The following is a 19,989-nucleotide window of genomic DNA, read 5'->3' on the forward strand; positions in this document are numbered from 1 at the left end:
TGAAACTATAGTTCAAATAAATAAGAATGTCGAATAATTGTTGATAGTTGTACTATTGCAAAACTTTTAAGCAATAGGGATTGTATGAGTAGAGGGTAACAAAAGATCAGAAATGTTATTTACTATGGGAAATTTCAGAATTATATGTAACATACCATATTGTTGGGTATTATCCATCAGATTAATTGATTTCATTGTCCTAGAAGTGCAAGCCTATGAAATGTCTGCTTAGAAATACAACCCATTGAATTATTCTAAAGTGGTCTGATTCAGTTATGATGAAATAAATATATACATAAACAAGAATGCACGGGAACACATTTGAATTAATTCTGAGTTTACAGGTGTGAGTGAAAGTTATGTAGAAAACAAATATAGAGTTATTTGAAACAACAACTTTTTTTCCTATCCTTGGGTGCCTTTTTAAATTTTTCTGACTATGCACTGAACAAAATAATCATATTGAAGCTTCACATTTTATTAGTTTGCATACACATTGTTATTTTGCAGTACAGTGCCTTACAATAGCATTTCCAGTAGATTGACTCTTGTATATTTGCAGAAAATCTTCCAGTCTTCTAATTCTTAGAATATCAGTTAGCTACAGAGACGAAACAGCCAAAAGCCATTATTGTGAATTAATATTGTGCAGACATCAGTTTGACTCATCCTGATCTATCTGTTATAAAAGGAAACAAAAGAATCACATGAAATCATGTGACATTATGATAGGAATCACATATGTAATTTGACTGTAATTTTCCTTCTTTTGTCAACTTTGCATACAATATGATATACAGTGATCCCCCGCTCGTTGCGACGGTTCCGTTCCAGGACCCTCCGCAACGAGCGGGTTTTCGCGAAGTAGTGCTGCGGAAGTAAAAACACCATCTGCGCATGTGCAGATGGTGTTTTTAACTTCCGCAGCGCTAGCGAGGAGCCGAAGATTGGGGGCGGCGCGGCTGTTTTAAAACATCGCCGCCGACATGGGGGGCTGGCTAGCACCCCCCCGAACCCCCAACCCAGGTTTGGGGGGGTGCTAGCGAGCCCCCCATGTCGGCGGGGACGTTTTAAAACACCCGCGCGGCTTTCCAATGAGTCCCGAAGACAAACGGGGAAGTTTGACGTTTGTCTTCGGGACTCATTGGAAAGCCGCGCGGGTGTTTTAAAACGTCCCCGCCGACATGGGGGGCTCGCTAGCACCCCCCCAAACCCGGGTTGGGTTGGGGGTGCGAAATGACTTGGAGGAATGTGAAGCTGAAACCGGCCGATTTGGACTTCCCATTCCTCCAAGTCACTTCGCCGTTCGTGTCCTGGCTAAACCGGGCAGCAGGAGACAGTCTTTGAGTTTTGGCTGCGGGGCGAGGGAGTTAGGAAAGTCCTACTTCTCCCCCCGCAGCCAAAAACTCAAAGCCTGTCTCCTGCTGCCCGGTTTAGCCAGGACACGAGCGGCGAAATGACTTGGAGGAATGTGAAGCTGAAACCGGCCGGTTTGGACTTCCCATTCCTCCAAGTCACTTCGCCGCTCGTGTCCTGGCTAAACCGGGCAGCAGGAGACAGGCTTTGAGTTTTGGCTGCGGGGCGAGGGAGTTAGGAAAGTCCTACTTCTCCCCCCGCAGCCAAAAACTCAAAGCCTGTCTCCTGTTGCCCGGTTTAGCCAGGACACGAGCGGCGAAATGACTTTTGGCTAAACCGGGCAGCAGGAGACAGGCGGTGGGCTGGGAGCCGCAGGCGAAAGGAGCTCGGGCATTGTTCTCCGGACCCCGCCCGCAGCCTGGAGAGGGAAAGGGCCGCCGCGGGGCTGAGCGGGCGGGGTCCGGAGAACAATGCCTGGCGCCGCGCTCCGATGCCCGAGCTCCTTTCGCCTGCGGCTCCCAGCCCACCGCCTCGCTGGTTGGCTTCTCCTCCTGCTCAGCCTCGCCTCGGCCTTTGTGCGCGGCTTGTCCCGACAGCCCCCCACCCCAGCACTTTGAATCCAGCAGCTTCTGCTGGATACGGGCGGTGGGTGGGACGAGCGGCGCGGAAACCAGGGGCTGTGGCAGCTCGCCCCCCCATCGCCCGTATCCAGCAGAAGCGGTGGGATTCAAAGTGCTGGGGTGGGGGGTGTCCCGACAGCCCCCCACCCCAGCACTTTGAATCCAGCAGCTTCTGCTGGATATGGGCGGTGGGTGGGACGAGCGGCGCGGAAGCCAGGGGCTGTGGCAGCTTGCCCCGCCCATCGCCCGTATCCAGCAGAAGCGGCGGGATTCAAAGGGATTCAAGGCTAACTTCTGCGCTTGGCTTGAGGACTCAGCTGGGAAGCGGCACGGGTGTTTTAAAAGGTCTCCGCCGGCATGGGGGGGCTTCCTACCACAACCCCCAACCCCCAACCTGGGTTTGGGGAGGTGCTAAGAAGCCCCCCATGCCGGCGGAGACCTTTTAAAACACCCGTGCCGCTTCCCAACTGAGTCCCGAAGCCAAACGAACCCGGATGGCCGGGCGAGCAGCAAGCAAATGGCGGGTGGCTGGGCGAAGGGCGGGCGAACGGAGGGCGAGCGGGTGCTGGGGGGGGCTTCTCGCCCTCCCGCCAGCAAGAGGGGAAAGACCCAGGGAAGCCGCCCAGCAGCTGATCTGCCCGGCGGGGAACACCATCTACGCATGCGTGGCCATAGGAAAAAAGGGCGCACATGCGCAGATGGTGTTTTTACTTCCGGGTTGAAAAATCGCGATGTAGCCCGTTCGCAATGGTCGGGGACGCAATAACCGGGGGATCACTGTATACGTTTTTAATTAAGAAGCATCATGCTCTGGCTATGGATCTACTTGGAACATTTTGCTACCGCACACTGTAGAGACTTTTCATATACCGGTAATTGTCCATCTAGTATTTCATGATTCTTGGTTTTACACAATTTCCTAAAATTTGGATTTTAGTATACTGGCTTTTCAAATGACCATGTTTATGCCAATGAACAGGAACTGAAAGATAATAATATTTTATTGTATTTCCTCATCAATGTATACACAATCTATAGCAACCTGCAAGCTTAGAGTTCACTTAACTTCTAAATTTGGTAACAATTTCAGTGAGAAAATGCAATATCTACTCTGAAAGCAGAAGTCATAATGCATTGTAATCACAGGTTTTAAATTTTCTTATAGCTTTAGTGAAAGTTGCTTAAATTACCTAGAAATGCAGTACAGAAGATGAAAACCGACAATACAATTGTCTTCCATCAGACATATGATTTCTAATAGCTGAAAATCTTCCAAAGCATAGGGCCCTTCTGTTACTGATACACTGTTTCATCTTTTTATGCTAATACAAACTACAATATATTTTCTAGTGGTGTACTATTTTGGGGGATAGGGAATTGGGGATATTTATTTCTTTAAAAGAAAAACACAGAACCTATACAGTACCTTGTAAAAATGTGACACAAGGCAAAAGGTATTTCTGAAATCTCAGGACTTAGATAATGCCCAAGGAAAGAGAAAAGCCAATTTTAAGATTTCTGTAGTGCCATTCTTAGTATCTGAGAACAACTCTGTCAGAAGCTCCTTCAAGACATCTTGGTATTTTTCCAACTGTTTGGAGTTCAGATGTATTCCAATTTCTACTGGAGCAATAATCTATGAAGGAGAAGTTGATTAACATATACGGCAAGCCAACATTTTAACCACTGTATGCATCAGGTATAGTACAGTAGATATTCCCATAAGTAGGAATTTGTTATTGTTGAATATCATTGGCAAAGGGGTTTCTCAATTCAGATTTTAGCTGGATGGTGTGACCTGTAAAATTGCTGTAAACTGCTTTTTTCAAAGGGTGATTGTGAAACTCAAGTTTTGGTGCTTTTTGTTCTTACAGATTTTGACAGTTTATCCCTTTTTGAAGTCCTTGAGACCATAGGTCCAGTTCACAATGATGCATGCAAATCAGTGACTGTTGAACTATTGGACGGTGATTGATTCAAGCATCTGGAATAGCAAGAACATTAGCTTTCATACACAAGAAATATGGAGTCTCTCGGGTGGCATAGAAAAATCTCTCCTAAAAACACAATGTTCAGAGAATAGAATGCAAATAAAACAAACGTATTTGCTCCTGTTGCTTGTTTTCATGGTTTTTGAACATTTTTAATAAGTAATGCAGAAGGATTAAAAAGAAATCATGAGAGATGTAATACTTTTGGGGTGGATTGGGACATTTTAAAAGGCTCTGGTGGTTTGTATGCAGCCTTTTGAGAGAATGAGACAAGATTAATTTTCATAATTGCATAATTGCACCCTTTGGATGTGATCTGCTGGGACTTGCTCACAGTGAATGGTAGATAGTATCTACATTTTCAGAATAGTGGTTGCTGGTGTTCTACAGATGAAATGGGGGGTGGGTGGGGGAGAAATAATGGATATAAATTTGGCCTTTGAAATGAAGGTACCTGAATTATCTTTTCAGCATAGTTACAAATGTTCTATATCTTCCTTCATACTGCTGGAAATGGTGTGATATATGTAAACATAATGCATGCTAGATAGTTTAGTGTCACAAAAATATAGAGAAAATTCAAGGTGCATCACTTATTCATCTAAAGGAAAATATAGAAAAAAATGGGACAAGATGCCCAAGTTGTCAGTTGAAGGCAATAGTTACAGGTAATCAGCATATTGGTGGGTGGAAGAGAAGAATTTGTATGCCAAGCTTAAATTCACATTGCATTTCCTTTCCACTGTTCTGATTGTTTAAGGAAGAGAGAAAGGATACATTAATCTGAAATGATGTGGCTTGAACAGTGATGTGTCTAGGTACAGTGAAGGGCTCCACTTACCTTTTCTTACTGGTACCAGGATCCCAAGGCAGGATCCCAAGGCTGGAGTGTGCATGCCCGACATGTGTGCATATACTGCATTGGTAATGACCTTTAAAGCCCTACATGGCACTGGGCCAGAATACATCCAGAACCGCCTTCTACCACACGAATCCCTGCGGCCAATAAGGTCTCACAGAGTTGGCCTTCTCTGGGTCCCGTCGACCAAACAATGTCGTTTGGTGGGCCCCAGGGGAAGAGCCTTCTCTGTGGCAGCCCCGGCCCTCTGGAATCAACTCCCCCAGAGATTAGAACGGCCCCCACCCTCCTTGTCTTTCGCAAATTACTCAAGACCCACCTTTGTCGCCAGGCATGGGGGAGTTAGGATATTCCTTCCCCCAGGCCATTACAAGTTATGTATGGTATGTTTGTGTGTATGTTTGGTTTTTATAATAAGGGTTTTTAGTTGTTTTATTAAATTGGATTGTTACATGTTGTTTTTTATCATTGTTGTTAGCCGCCCCGAGTCTGCGGAGAGGGGCGGCATACAAATCCAATTAATAATAATAATAATAATAATAATAATAATAATAATAATAATATATACCTGTGCGAGACTTTGCTTGTGCGCATGCGCCTGAAGCAAAATCTCACCCGAGGGCGTTCATGGGGGTGAGATTTTGGCAATTTTTGCCTTCTTCGCATGCACAGAAACAAAAAAAATTGCTGAAATTGCTGAAATCTTGCCCGCATGAGTATCCTCACACGAGATTTTGCTTCAGGCGCATGTGCACAAGTGAACTCTTGCATGGGTGTATGTGCACACATGTCAGGCGCACATCCGAACTCTGGAGCCCACTAAAAAGTCCTAATGGATTGCCGATCCCATTCGTACCGGGTGGGGCCCATTAGTGCCTAAGTAACACCTCCATTTCAAGAGCTGCAGTGCCTACTAGTTGGCTTCTGGGTGCAATCCACGGTGTTGGTTATCCCTTCATGGTTCAGGGCCTGGATATTTGTGGACTTTCTTCTCTCTCCATGTCCAATAAGATTAAGATGGCCAGGCTTGGTGCATTGAGTCCCTTTTCTCATGAATTATAATCTGCTGGGACCATGGAAGCATGCCTTTCTTGTTGCGGCTGCTGCACTCTGGAATAGCTTGCCTACTAAGATCAAAATGACTCCTATTTCCTGGCCTGCAAATTGTTAATTAAACTTGGTTACTTATTAGGGCAACAGGGAATCGAATTCCATGGCTGCTGACTTGGTTTTTGAGTGTGGTATTTCTGGAGTTTACATTTACCTCCTTTTATTTGTCTTCAAATTTCAATTTCCCCCCAAAAAGAATGTTAACTGATAGAGGAAAGTCAAAAAAGGGCAGTCTAAGGCAAATTAGCTATTTTAGAATAATCAGGTAAATGATCCAGTACAGACAAATGAAATGGAAGGAAAATGGAAAGCCATACGGAAACCCTTTATAAACAGAATTATAGTGTGATAGAAACAGTAAAAGACACAGAATCTATTCCTGTGCCTGCTGCATTAGAAACTGAAGCACAAGGGGCAATAGATCACCTATCAAATAGGAAAACACCCGCTACAGATGAATTAACAATGTGGTTGCTTAATGCTTAGTATGAAACAAGACCGTGTGGCCTTAAGATTGTGAAAGAACGATGTACATACCCATACTGAATAATGGAGATACAATAGAATGTGCAAATTAGCAAACCATTGCGCTAATTTGTCTAGCAAGCAATGTTTTGCTTAAGATTGTACAAATAATCCGACAGGGAGAGATAAACCTCACATAAACAAGCAGATTTTAGAAAAGGCAGAGGGGCATGAGGAAATTATTATTCATAAGATGGGTACTGGAGAAAGCAAGGGTATTTAATTGACTTTGCCTTTGGGGTTTTCTTTTGAATAGAGTGAGGCATTGTATTGCACAGTTCATGATACACTGCAGAATAGGAATGGCTAAGGGGTGTGGCGGAACACATGATTATTCATATGAAAAATACTTAGAATGAACTAGAAACTACTGTAAAACTGAGTTCGAAGACAGAATGTTTCACAGTAATGAAGGGAATAAGGCAAGAAGATATATATATAGCAAATACTGTATATTATAAAATGTTCATCTGAATGAGACAACTGATATTAAAATAAAAGGTCAAATGAAAGATTTGAAATGACACACATTTCTTAACTGAAAATGTGTGTGGGTGTGCATGTGCACACAAAGGTGCACATTTAAGTAAGCATTGATTCCTGGCAACTATCTGAACAGGTCCCTGCCTTTTTCTTGGCCAGATTTCAGAAGTGGTTTGCCATTGCCTGCTTTCTGGGGCTTAGAAAATGTGACTGATACAAGGTCACAACAGCTGGCTTCATGCCTAGGGTGGGACAAAAACTCACAGTCTCCTGTTGCTAGCCTTGTGCCTTAACTAATACACCAAACTGGCATTCTAACTAACAGTAGAGAAGTTTGTCAGAGCTTGAAAATTGTAAGGAAAAATGGAAATATTCTGGGTTGATATTAAATATTAAGACAATAGTAAAGCCAACCAACATTTGGTGCATTCACAGTTGACAGTGAAGGTAGCACTGTCAAAGAAAGTAGAGTATTTATATCCAGTCATACTCTAATTCCTTTAATTCTTTAGCACTCTGACTCCAGAAAGAGAAGTTTTTGGGTTTTTAAAATTCACGCATTATCCTCTTGTTCTTTCAAGTTGGTTGGATGTTTATGTTCTCTGCATTTCTGCTATCCTGTCTAGATAACTTGCTTGAAGTTAGGCTGGGATTTTCCTGCCATTATGGATATGAGACTGAGAGATAGTTTCTTGGGCTGAAGAATAGTTAAAATAGAAACTGTTAATCTTAGGGAAAAGCAATGACAATGTTAGACAAGAGCACGAAGGATAAAGATGTCCCCATGATTCCAAGATGGGAATGGTTGATATTATGGTTTTTCTAATCATGATTTAGAAGATAAGCATCTTTAAATGATGACTTTGGAGACAATAAAATGAACAAGCATAGCAAACACTTATTCCTGGCCAGGTAAAGACTAGCTGCTTCTCTAAGATCAGCAAGTATCATACTTGGAACATAGGATTCAAATGATGATGGACTAGAAGAAAACTACAGTGGTTGGTAAGACAGAGGATAGAAAACAGTGGATAGAGTAATGTCAAAGAATGTCATGGAAGATTCAAGGATTGTTCAAGATGGGGATATCCGTCCATGTTATTGCCAGGTTATTAACTGGGTAATTCAGTATTACATTTAAACAAACAAGTAGACTCCCCCCCCCACTTTCTCTCTGATTAATGGGAGAAGTAGATTTTCTGATCTTGATTACCTGAACTCATCAATGATAGCATCTGAGTCAAATGAATTGAACTTAATGTGAGCTCAAAAAGAATGAACATTTATATTTGACTTGTGATTTATGATAATGTTTCTTTCAATCAACTCAAGTATATCTCATTTTGAAGACTAGAATAGTTTATAATAATAATAATAATAATAATAATAATAATAATAATAATAATAGTATTTGTATTGCAAGGGAACTTTTATCAGCTAAAGTGTTTTTTGAAACCTACAGGGTATAAAGTTGTGCAAAAAAGAATAAAGCAAATTCTTGCCTGTGAATATCTCAGTCTAAGAATATTGCAATAAATTTGGCTTGCATTAGTTTTCTCTATATGTAAGCCCTTCCGTTACACTGAGATATTTCAGAAAAGCTGCCTTTTCTTACTTGCTTAATTGCCAAAATCCAAAGAATAGCGTACCTTGATTACTTGCCCTTCATCTTCTGCGAATTCAACAACATCTCTTGTGTCAAGCGATTTCTTCTGGGCTTGATTCTTTTCTTTCTCCTGGGGATGTATGGAGGAAGGATACAATAATCAAGTAGACCAGCTTTTGGGCAGATAATGACTGAAATGCAGCTACATAGGCAATACAGATGTCAATAGACAGTTCCCTTAACAGCATGTATTTAAAAACTATTTTTTACATTCAGAGTCCTACTGAAGAAAACGACCCATGGACATAACACAATCTCTTCATCATTGCATCAAATCATAAGCTGAATTTTATTTCATGTTCTACATATTAGATCACCTTTTGCAATTTGTACGGGTAAATAGCAATAGCAATAGCACTTAGACTTATATTCCGCTTCACAGTGCTTTTACAGCCCTCTCTAAGTGGTTTACAGAGTCAGCATATTGCCTCCAACAATCTGGGTCCTCATTTTACCCACCTCAGAAGGATGGGAGGCTGAGTCAACCTTGAGCCTGGTGAAATTTGAACTGGTGAACTACAGCCAGCAGAAGCAGCTTGCAGTACTGCACTCTAACCACTGCGCCACCAAGGCTCATCAAGTTAGGCATCAACCAAGGGTGGGTTCTAACTTATCTTGGTTCTGGTTCTCTTCCTCCTTCACTGCATGGGTGTGTGCATACTTTGCATGCGCGCATACGCAGTGCCAAAAAATAAAAAAATCCCCCCCAAAAGCCCAAAATAATATGGCGACGCATGCACAGAACTGGAAAATCGGCTTCTGTGTATGTGCAGAAGAATTTTTTTTTAAAAAAAATCCTAAAACGTTCCCCAAGAAAGATGGTGTTGTCCACAGACCAGGAATGATAGAACCGGTTCTGTGATGTCATCATGACATCACCAGCGGGTTGCTACTGGGAGGAACCCACCTCTGGCATCAACCCGTAATTCCAGGTGACCTGATCAAAAGTAATCTGAATGAGATATATTTGGAGGAGACACAGTATATTTGGAGGAGAAACAAAGTTGGTAAATGCTATAAGTCAGATATTCCTGGCTGCAGATTTTTTGGGCAATCTATTGAATCAATAGATTTGGGCAATCTATTGAATCAATAAAACACTGGACGTGCTTTAGTTCTCATAATCTTCATTAGGTAATGGTGGGACTAGCTTCAACTTAAAGCTAATAATTGGGCTTTAAGATCTTTTCTTATATGTTAGCTGACCATTGAAGTTCCATAGAACATGTTTTGAACCTTTTTCATGCCAAGGCCAGTGTTGGTTATTGGTTATTTTGTTAGTGTGCCACACATCAAACAATGAGGTACACCAGGATGAGAAAGTGATTAATTAGACAGACATAGGTTAATTAGATTGATGTGATGCTATTAATATGTTGAGAAAACATGTATAGCATGTTGATCCATGAAGAAAATGCATGGATAAATAATACATTTATAAGGATCAACTACACTTTTCTCTTTCTGTCACAAACAAAAATCATTTGTATATTTTGAAGATGCTGTGAAGATAACTTTCCAAATTTTGGATGATTGAATAAGGCCTGTAGTTTATGTGCTTGCTTTCATTATGGCATTATTCATACATCGTACACGATTTTTTAATATATCTTAATAGGCATTTTCTGAGAAAGTGAATTAAGTTATTCTCAGAGAATATAGACACTGGTCTGCTAAATTTTCCAGCAATTTCTGCTTAAAGAAATTATTATTAACTTGTCTCCTTTGAATTAATTTGGTAATGCACATGGGTTCATTTGGATGGTGTGACAGCTGCCTCAGAGACTGAACCCAACAATGCCAAGATCTGAATAATATAACTCTTTAAGAAATAGACAATTGTTCTACTTCAGTGAAATTTGAAAGCAGGAAGCACATCTAAATTAACCTCAAGGCCAAATTCTGAATCTAGATTCTAGCTGGTTTCCAATGATTAGAGAATAAAACGAGAGTAAAATATTGCAAGAGGAGGACATAATAATGCAGTACAATGGTGAACAGAAAGGATTAGAAGTGGAAGGAAATCTAATCACTAGAATATAAAATGATATTCTACTCCAAGTCAGACATTGGTCCATTTAGCTCAGTACTGGCTAAACTGACCAGTCATTGACCTTTCAAGTTCTGGATAGAAAAAGAAAGGTCATATTGTTCATATCTTATCAGAAATCCCTGGAACTGTATTTAAAGCTCAACCACATTCAGCTAAATATAATTTCTGGCCATTGACCCATTTCTCGAGAGGCTCACCTGCATTCTTCTGAAATCTTCACGACTATAGAAGGTAACATACCCTTCAATCTCTTTAGCCAACATGGCTGTTATGTAGAGGAGCAAAAGACTTGTTATCACTTTCTTTGGAACCATCCTGAAGCTTCAAAATAAATAAAAAATAAATAAAACAAATTAATAATAATGAGAAAAATGACACTGATCACAAAAGATTATGATTTTTCCATGCATCTTTCTTTGACTGCTGAGTCCATATTTGTCTAATATTTTCAACTGTGGCTGTATATTATCTAGACATTATTGTCTTCATTAAAGTTAAGCAATTATTTCTTGTTTCCTGGATGGAAAAACCTCCCACAAATGTGATAAGTATGAAATATAGTTCTTTTGTATAGGCCTTTTGAATCCCTGCAATTTACAACTCAATTGGTACATCTTTCTAAAGTAGGTTTTCTGTAATCATACCTTTGAGTGGGAAAAAAGAGGTTTTATTGAGTCTATCTAGCATGCTAAACCCGAAGCCATGTTTTATCAGCTAAAATGTCTGGATTCGCACAACCTTTTTTATACAAAAGCAAAACAGTCACTTTAAGATTTGACCTGCAATATGTGTACAGGTCAAAACCAGATGCTAGTTCCCAGTTATGAGATCAGTATAGGATTATCTCTGTGTATATAACTTGCAGTCACATCAGCCCTTTCTTTCAGAATTCTAATTGTAGATTTACTGCAGCAAATGAAAAAGGGAGTTTTAATTCTTTCCCCAGTTTTACAGAAAGAGGGAAATCTTCTCTTGTAGTTTGGCCTAAAACATTTTTTCTTTCCTAAAAAAATAAATAGGATAAAATAAAATAAAAAGTCTGATTGCAAGTCATGCTCTTAGCAAAGCATGCCATTAAGAATTTATAAACCTTTTCTTGGAGTTAAATACAATATAGAATGCAACCTGAAATTATGATGTTTTGAGTTTTTATTTGCATTATTAGCCTTGTTTGCTAATAAAGGAGAATATTTGTAGTTCTGAGCAACCCTTTCTCTCTGAGCAAGAAAACAAGGAAGCTCAGAGGGCACCAAGGACCCCTCAACCCTTGTTTGCTTCAGATTTAGCACAGTGCTTTATTCCAACCATTGTTTTTCATATTCTATATTTGCTTGCTGTACGGTTAGCCCAGGCAAGAATGGAGTTTTTGCAGTACACCATGGTTAAACATGGCTTTGCACATGCAAACTAAATATGTATCTCTTGTTTAGAATGGTCTGCTCAACTTGTGCATTCCAGATATTTATGGACTTTCATTTCTATTATTTCCCCGTGAACATGACCATTTCAGAACTTAATCTGTGTTAATATTTATTTGAACAATGCAATTAGCATTTTGATGGCGCATGCAGAATGAATGAATTTTCACTAACCAATGTTCAGAGGCAAAAACTTCTGCCAATAGATTCAGGTGCTACTCTAGTCTCAGGAGTTCAGTTCTTCCCAGTCACTATAATTCATGTACATTTATGTATTAAGTATATATGCATATGCGTCAGGGGTGGGCACTACTATTCTTCACCGCTGGTTTGCTCCTTGACAAGCGCATGTACAGTGCTAAAAAAACTAGCTTCTGTGCATGTGCAGAAGCTAAAAACAGCTTCTGCATGTGCGTAGAAGCAAAAAGCAAGATGAAAAAACCCCCAAGAGAGCCAGTTTTGAGGTGTCGGGGGCCTGGGTTGCTGCTGATTCCAGCAACCCACGCTGCCAAATTACTACTTGTTCCATAGAACTAGTCCGAACTGGTCCAAACGCACCTCTGAGATGCATGTATGTGTGAAAGTCTATTTTACAACCACTTTCTATAGTCTGACACCTTCAAAATGTGAGGGCTACTAGTCCATGTAGGCTGGCAATTCTGAGAGTTTTAATCACAATATGTTTGCTTTTCAGTGTAGACTAGGAATTAAAAAGATGAATAAGACTTATTTTTAAGGACACTTTTTCATGTCATTCCCACATTGGAATTTGTAGTCCAGGGTGTAAGATGTTAAGTAACAACTATCTTGACTGAAAAAAATGAATAAAAAGACAAAATGTAAATATGGTACATAAAACAAATAGCATTTTAAGTGGTAAGTAGTTCAAAATATAAATTATTATTATTATTATTATTATTATTAATAATAATAATAATAATAATAATAATAATAATAATAATAATAATTAGATTTGTATGCTGCCCCTCTTCGCAGACTCGGGGTTATTATGATTTTGATAAATTATTATTAAACTCAATAATACAAAATCTCTTTCTAAGACTTGTAAATCACCAATGTCCTACAGATATGCAATTGTAGCCCCTTTAGATATATTTAGAAAACATTCTTCTCTGAGCTGAAAACAAAGTCAAAAGCTCCAAGAAATAGTTTCTCTAAACCAGCATTTTTTTTAAGTTCCTGAGGGACATCTGTGTTTTCCTCATACCTCGGCCATATTCCAATATTTTCATAAGTAATCATTGAGAATTTACCTTAAAATCGAGCTGTTCAACAACTAAAGTGCATTTTCAAAAACACCCAATTATTTCTTACATCTGTTCATTCTCAAAGGATGACCAGAGGGAATAAGGTAGCTCTTTATAGAAGTCAGTTTATCTTCTAATTAAGGAACACCTGATAGTGTGATTAGATTAAGCAGAAGGCTACTTCTGGGTCCTCACATCATTCTACTTTTTTTTTTGGTTGTTTAACAAAACAGAGTGAGTTAGATCACATTTACTATTAAGCTTTACAAACTGCAGTATTTGAGTTAGCATCTCCTGTTATTCCAGAATCAATCAAATCAGTAGAGGTGGGTTTCAGCAGGTTCTGACCAGTTCTGGAGAACTGGTAGCAGAAATGTTGAGTAGTTCAGAGAACCGGTAGTGAAAATTTTAAGTAGATTGGAGATCTGCTAGCGGAAAAGGGGGGACATGATCAAAACATTTAAATATATTAAAGGGTTAAATAAGGTCCAGGAGGGAAGTGTTTTTAATAGGAAAGTGAACACAAGAACAAGGGGACACAATCTGAAGTTAGTTGGGAGAAAGATCAAAAGCAACATGAGAAAATATTATTTTACTGAAAGAGTAGTAGATCCTTGGAACAAACTTCCAGCAGACGTGGTAGATAAATCCACAGTAACTGAATTTAAACATGCCTGGGATAAACATATATCCATCCTAAGATAAAATACAGAAAATAGTATAAGGGCAGACTAGATGGACCATGAGGTCTTTTTCTGCCGTCACACTTCTATGTTTCTATGTTTCTAAATTTTGAGTAGTTTTGAGAACTGGTAAATACCACCTCTGATTGGCTCCGCCCCCATCTATTCTCTAACTCCCGAGTCCCAGCTTATCGGGAGGAAAATGGGATTTTGCCCATTTTTGGAGTGGGGTGGCAATGGAGATTTTACATTATCCTTCCCCTATCATGTCCACCAAGCCATGGCTACAGAACCGGTAGTACATTTTTTTGAATCCCACCCCTGCAAATTACGTGAAAGTTTAGTGGGATAGATGATTCCAATATGGTGTAATTCACATGCAATTCTAAGGTTGTGGCCATCCTTAGATTTACATATGAACTTCATCTTGCTCCAGCCTTCAATTTTCCAATTCCCTGTTCATTTCTAGATCCAGGCTTGTTATATCCAAATCAGCAAACTATTATTCGGCTGACATATTACACCAATTCACATTATGATTCAATATGTTATGTGGAACTGATTTATATTTTATGTTTGTCCTCCAGATCAGCAGTGGATCAAGCAAAGTTCATGCCTAGCTTGGTGGGCAATTGAGCCTATTTTCTCACAATCCAGAGAAATAAATGTGCCAAACCTGAAAACCAGGCTATTGGAAAACTCAAGGAGATGAGAAAGGAAGGAGTGGAAATTGTCCCTAGTATATATAAATTGATCCATGCCTTTGGTTGGGACAAGAGATTACAGTCTCTGTTTTCTTCTCTAATACTAGATTATTCACTGATGAAATAAAGACCGAGGGATTTTACAAATCCACTGGACTCTTGCTAAGAAATAACCACATTTATAACTGAGTTACAAGACATTTGAAACTGTCATTCGGCATTGCTAAAATGAAAAGTTTATTGTAGTTTTAAAGTTGTATTTCAGAATATTTAGGTATTTAAATGGAGAACTTTGTAGGATTAATTAGTTCTTTTCATTTTTTCTTATAATTCATTTCCCGATGAGAAAAAATGTCTCTATTTTTTTTTTTGCAAGAAAAGAGAATTTTGTATTGTTGTTCATTATATTTTCAAGTTCTTCTTCCTTCTATATATTTTGACAAAGGGATGAAATCAGACAGATGTAGTGAGAAGAAATCTAAAAATGCCTCAGGTCATTTTACATTAGTGTGCTTAATTCCTTAATACACCTTGATAGATTATACTGCCAAGAACATGTTTTATCACTCTCACTCTATAAGAACCTCAGTTTAAGGGACCGATGTAAACTATTTTCAACATGACTAGATAACAATACTGCATTGCAAGGAACGCTTATGTAAAGTTTTGTTTTAATTATTAAATGCTCTTTCATGAACAAACTTAATGAAGTGTGGTCAAAATACTTAGAAGCTTTAATCCTTAGAGTTAATTAATTTTTTTAAAATGCTTTTACCATTATGTGGATACTGCTCTTGGGTCAGATTTAATTCCAATCAAGCCTTTATGTATTAATAATGCTGAAACCAATATTCTCAGTACTTAGAATGTGGTAGAAGAAAGCTACCTTTCAAAGACCAAAGATATTTCTGTTGAGATAAGGCAAGAAATTATCTTTAATTTATTGTGGTGATTTTACATAAGAGCATATATTGGACCTATGTAATTAGATACTGGACTTGTATGCTTACTCTCTTGTTCATTTTAATTGATTGCACCATACAAATATCAAAGGACTGGAATTTAGCCATTATGGTGTCCATCCATAAAAAATGTAGTTGCAGCTATTGGCCCATCAGCCTTTAAAGCATACAGTAATAAATAAGATATAGCCTAAATTCGTATCTGTGAAATAAATTGGCTGATTTCTCTTTTCAGAAACACTTGATAATTCAAAACTATTTTTAACTCAACTTTAAGACTTTTTGTTACTATTTTGCAGTTCTAGTTCTCATGGACAGTTTTTACCGTGTGTTCCAAACTAGAAAATATCCAATTTAACCTATTATCAGTTATATAAGGCACACCAATCTGTTATGATTCTAGGCAGTATATGAAAGAAACAGTTAAAATACAATAAAGACACCACACATCTCAAATGTCCAGGAAAGACATTTAGAAAAACAAGAACATTATACAAGGAATCCTGCCACTTTGATCCACAACCTGCAAATAAGGCTTCCTGAATCAGAGTGTAAGCAAAAGTTTTTCCCTTTTATGTGGTAAAAGAATAATATATAATGCAATAAAATATAAAAAAGTTAAACACCATTTCCCGAACAGCTCTGAAAATGGAGCCCAATAGAGCCCAATGCCTCAGAGTGAATTTCTGGATATTGCTTTGAGCCAATTGCATCATAAAGCTCAGTGAACCAAAGTCATGGCTTCTGGTTTGTTATGATTGAAAAGGGGGGACTCATAACTATATAATACAACCTTCTTCCTGATTTGAACAGTGGCACCTACCTTTGCACAAATACGTTATTGCATTTGTCATCTCATCAGGGCTCAGAATCAGTTAACCTCTTTTGCTTGTTCTGGATTTTCCTTGTGATTTCTCTGCTAGGTTATGACCTATAAAGCCCTTCATGGCACCGGACCAGATTATCTCCAGGACCGCCTTCTGCCGCATGAATACCAGCGACCAGTTAGGTCCCACAGAGTGGGCCTTCTCCGGGTCCCATCAATTAAACAATGTTGTTTGGCGGGACCCAGGGGAAGAGCCTTCTCTGTGGCGGCCCCGGCCCTCTGGAACCAACTCCCCCCAGAGATTAGAATAGCCCCCACCTTCCTTGCCTTTCGTAAGTTCCTTAAAACCCATCTCTGCTGTCAGGCATGGGGGAACTGAGATATTCTTTCCCCCTAGGCTTCTACAATTTATGCATGGTATGTTTGTATGTATGATTGGTTTTATAATAAGGGTTTTTAGCTGTTTTAGTATTGGATTGTCACATGCTGTTTTTACCACTGTTGTTAGCCGCCCCGAGTCCACGGATAGGGGCGGCATACAAATCCAATAAATAAATAAATAAATAAATAAATAAATAAATAAATAAATAAATAAATAAATAAATAAATAAATAAATAAATAAATAAATAAATAAATAAATAAATAAATAAATAAATAAATAAATAAATAAATAAATAAATAAATAAATAAATAAATAAATAAATAAACAAACAAACAAACAAACAAACAAATAAATAAAAAGCCTTCCAGTTTCTTTTAGTCTGATTGGTTATGCCCCTTCATTGCTTGGCTACCTGGACCCAACTTCTCTACATTAATATTCTGATTATGCCTTCCAAGCAAACAGTGTGTTTCCTGTTTGTAAATCAGCAATACTTCCAAACAGAAGAGTCTAAATTTTTATCTTGGGAGTCGGATTACTTTCATTATCCTGTTTTCTAATCGTTTAGGACAAAAAAATTGAGAAAACAATACAAAGAGACACAAAGGCTCAGGAAAAATCTTTCTGTCTTGTTTCACAATTGCTTTTGCCTCTTAATTTGATCGGCCTGGAGAGACCCAACAAAGTGTTGTATTTGCTACTCATATTTTTTGCTTTCTATTTGCCCTTTATATATTCAAAGATTTCATGCTTGGCGAACTATCCGACTGGCTGATATTTCTCCGAAGGATAGTTGGTAGAGTTGTGTTTTCTTGATCCCACCCTGAGCCAGATCAAATTTTTCCCCATCTGCTATTTGTAATGGAAGTAACTGAAGAGCTTTCTTTCCTGAGTGAGCAGTAAGCACATAATAGAGAAGAGCTTCCAACTCACTCAGGACCATAGCAGGAGGTTATAGCTCCAAAGCCAGTTATTTGTTAAACGAAATTAAGTTATAAGAGAAACAGACTGCATGCCAAATATCACTCCTTTTTGACTTTGAGTCCTATCAACTATTTAGTAATACTTGAGAAAAGTACTGATTATTATGGCATTAGATTTTTTAAAATTTACTTTTGTCAAGTCTGTATACAAGACTATTATAAGATGAACAAATGTGGTTTAATTTATATCTATGGTAATTTTAGCATACTGTTTAAATTTTGCCCTGCAAATTTCACAAAACATTCATATAAGGAGAAATAGAAGAACAGCAAACACAATTGTTCTACTGAAAAAACTTTCTAGCATGGAAATGGATGTGTAGAATGCTTACCCAATGAAAGCCTTGTCTTCTGTTTTGCAGATATTGAGGATGTCTCCTATCTCTTCTCTGCAATCACACAGCTTTTTTATAATCCCTGTCAGCACCTCATGGCATCAACAACTGTTCTTGTTGGCACCCAGGACCCTTGAGGAATCTGGGGTGATTGGATACACAGGAATATAAAACTGGCCTGTTTATCTGGGTTTGGGAAAATATCTGGGTTCCTAATTCACATTATTTGCCGCCAATGGAAATTCTGAGCTGTGTTTTTATTGCTTTTTCCTCCTCCCTCTAGATAACACAATCAATTTATCTTTGTAACTGTGGGCTACAAAGCATGCCCAACAACCTTAGAATTTAAACATCTTGATGTATGTCACAAACCTCTTCCATGAATATTATCACGAATACTTTTAATTTTATGTTAGCTGGTTGCATGGTTAAGGAGTTAACTTGACTTCCAGATTGCTGCATATGTCAAGTTTCTCTCTCTTAAATTACACAGAATCACATGAAAATAGTACAGCTTTCTTTTAAAGCAAACACCTAATGTTTATCAATTTTCACACACTATAGAAAATGATAGCTTTTAGTGTATCCCAACATTTATTCATGTTTTTGGTATTATAATAAGGTGTCACACAGTAATTATGTGAACAATGAGATTCTACAGGTCAGATATTTACTGCTTTCCTAAATGATGTCCAAAATTATTGCCCCAAATAGAATATGCCCAAAATAGAATATGCCCAAAATAGAATATGCCATATAGACATATTTAATTCTGTATATCACTGGGAATATATTTATGTTGCCCAAGTATGCATTTAATTTATCCTTGACAATTTCTGTTCGGTATACCTATATAGATATGATAAGTATGTGTAAAGGCTAGTTATAGCTTTTTAAATTATAATCTATATTCATAATTTTAAGACCAAATCTAGAAGCGTTAGTATTTGATTTACCTGTTTCACTAGTATAAGCATGAATATGAAATCCTGATTTTCTTCTAAGCATGAGGGAAGCCTACTTCCTTTAAATAGCTGTAGACATTATGAAAAGCTAGTCTAATCTTCCTAATTTACCACAAAAAATGGATGGGGCTGCATTTTGCATTTTGCAAAATGGACACTACCCAGCACCAATAGCTTTCTGCTGAGGCTGGGTAGTCCCTGTACATATAAGATTAGTTACCTGGAAGTCCTAGAGAGCGAGAGACATTAGAATTAAAGAGGGAAAATTCTAAGGATATATATTTAAAATAATAGGGGAACTTTACATTAGAAATTCTCCAAATTCTCTATGTTTGTGGGCTGGGAAATTGGGGTGGCCAAGACTTTCTTGAAAAATTCTAAATTAGTTTTGAGGCTATGGCTCAAATGATAGGGGGATATAAGACAGACAAATATGGTAAAAATTGTTTGCTGCTTCTTTGATGGTTGACAATGGCCCAGATCAAAGAGGTCCAACAGTGGAATTTCATCCAGGTTTTATGACCAGTTTCCCCCTATCGTCCCAGTCAATAATGTGACGCTTGACATAAAACACTCTCTAAAAATGCATTGGTAGTTAAGGCACTCCCTAGAGCCTTTTGCATTTATTGTGGCTTGTTGCAAATTTTATAAAGTGGCCACAGCTGTAAACCTCCAAGAAGGGCCGAATAGTTTTGCTCCTAAGAAGTTTGTATCTTCCTCTGACAAATTTGTGACACCAGTTTTCATTTTAATTGAGTTTTAATTTTTTACAGCTATGATGGATGTGGTTGTGAGACAG

The 19,989-nt window shown here is 38.5% G+C and overlaps 1 protein-coding gene across 1 annotated transcript; it reads right to left on the reverse strand.

Annotated features, from left to right (window-relative positions):
* Nucleotides 1-602: 602 nt before the first annotated feature.
* MLN (motilin) lies at nt 603-18,271 on the reverse strand. The gene is made up of 5 exons (XM_070748873.1): nt 18,223-18,271; nt 10,861-10,984; nt 8,594-8,680; nt 3,403-3,612; nt 603-679 (listed from the first exon to the last, which is right to left on the reverse strand). The coding sequence occupies exons 2-4, from the start codon at nt 10,975-10,977 to the stop codon at nt 3,445-3,447; spliced, it is 372 nt and encodes a 123-aa protein (XP_070604974.1). The 5' UTR covers nt 10,978-10,984; nt 18,223-18,271; the 3' UTR covers nt 603-679; nt 3,403-3,444.
* Between the last annotated feature and the right edge of the window lie 1,718 nt (nt 18,272-19,989).

This window comes from Erythrolamprus reginae, chromosome 3 (assembly GCF_031021105.1).
Source record: "Erythrolamprus reginae isolate rEryReg1 chromosome 3, rEryReg1.hap1, whole genome shotgun sequence".
NCBI lineage: Eukaryota > Metazoa > Chordata > Lepidosauria > Squamata > Dipsadidae > Erythrolamprus > Erythrolamprus reginae.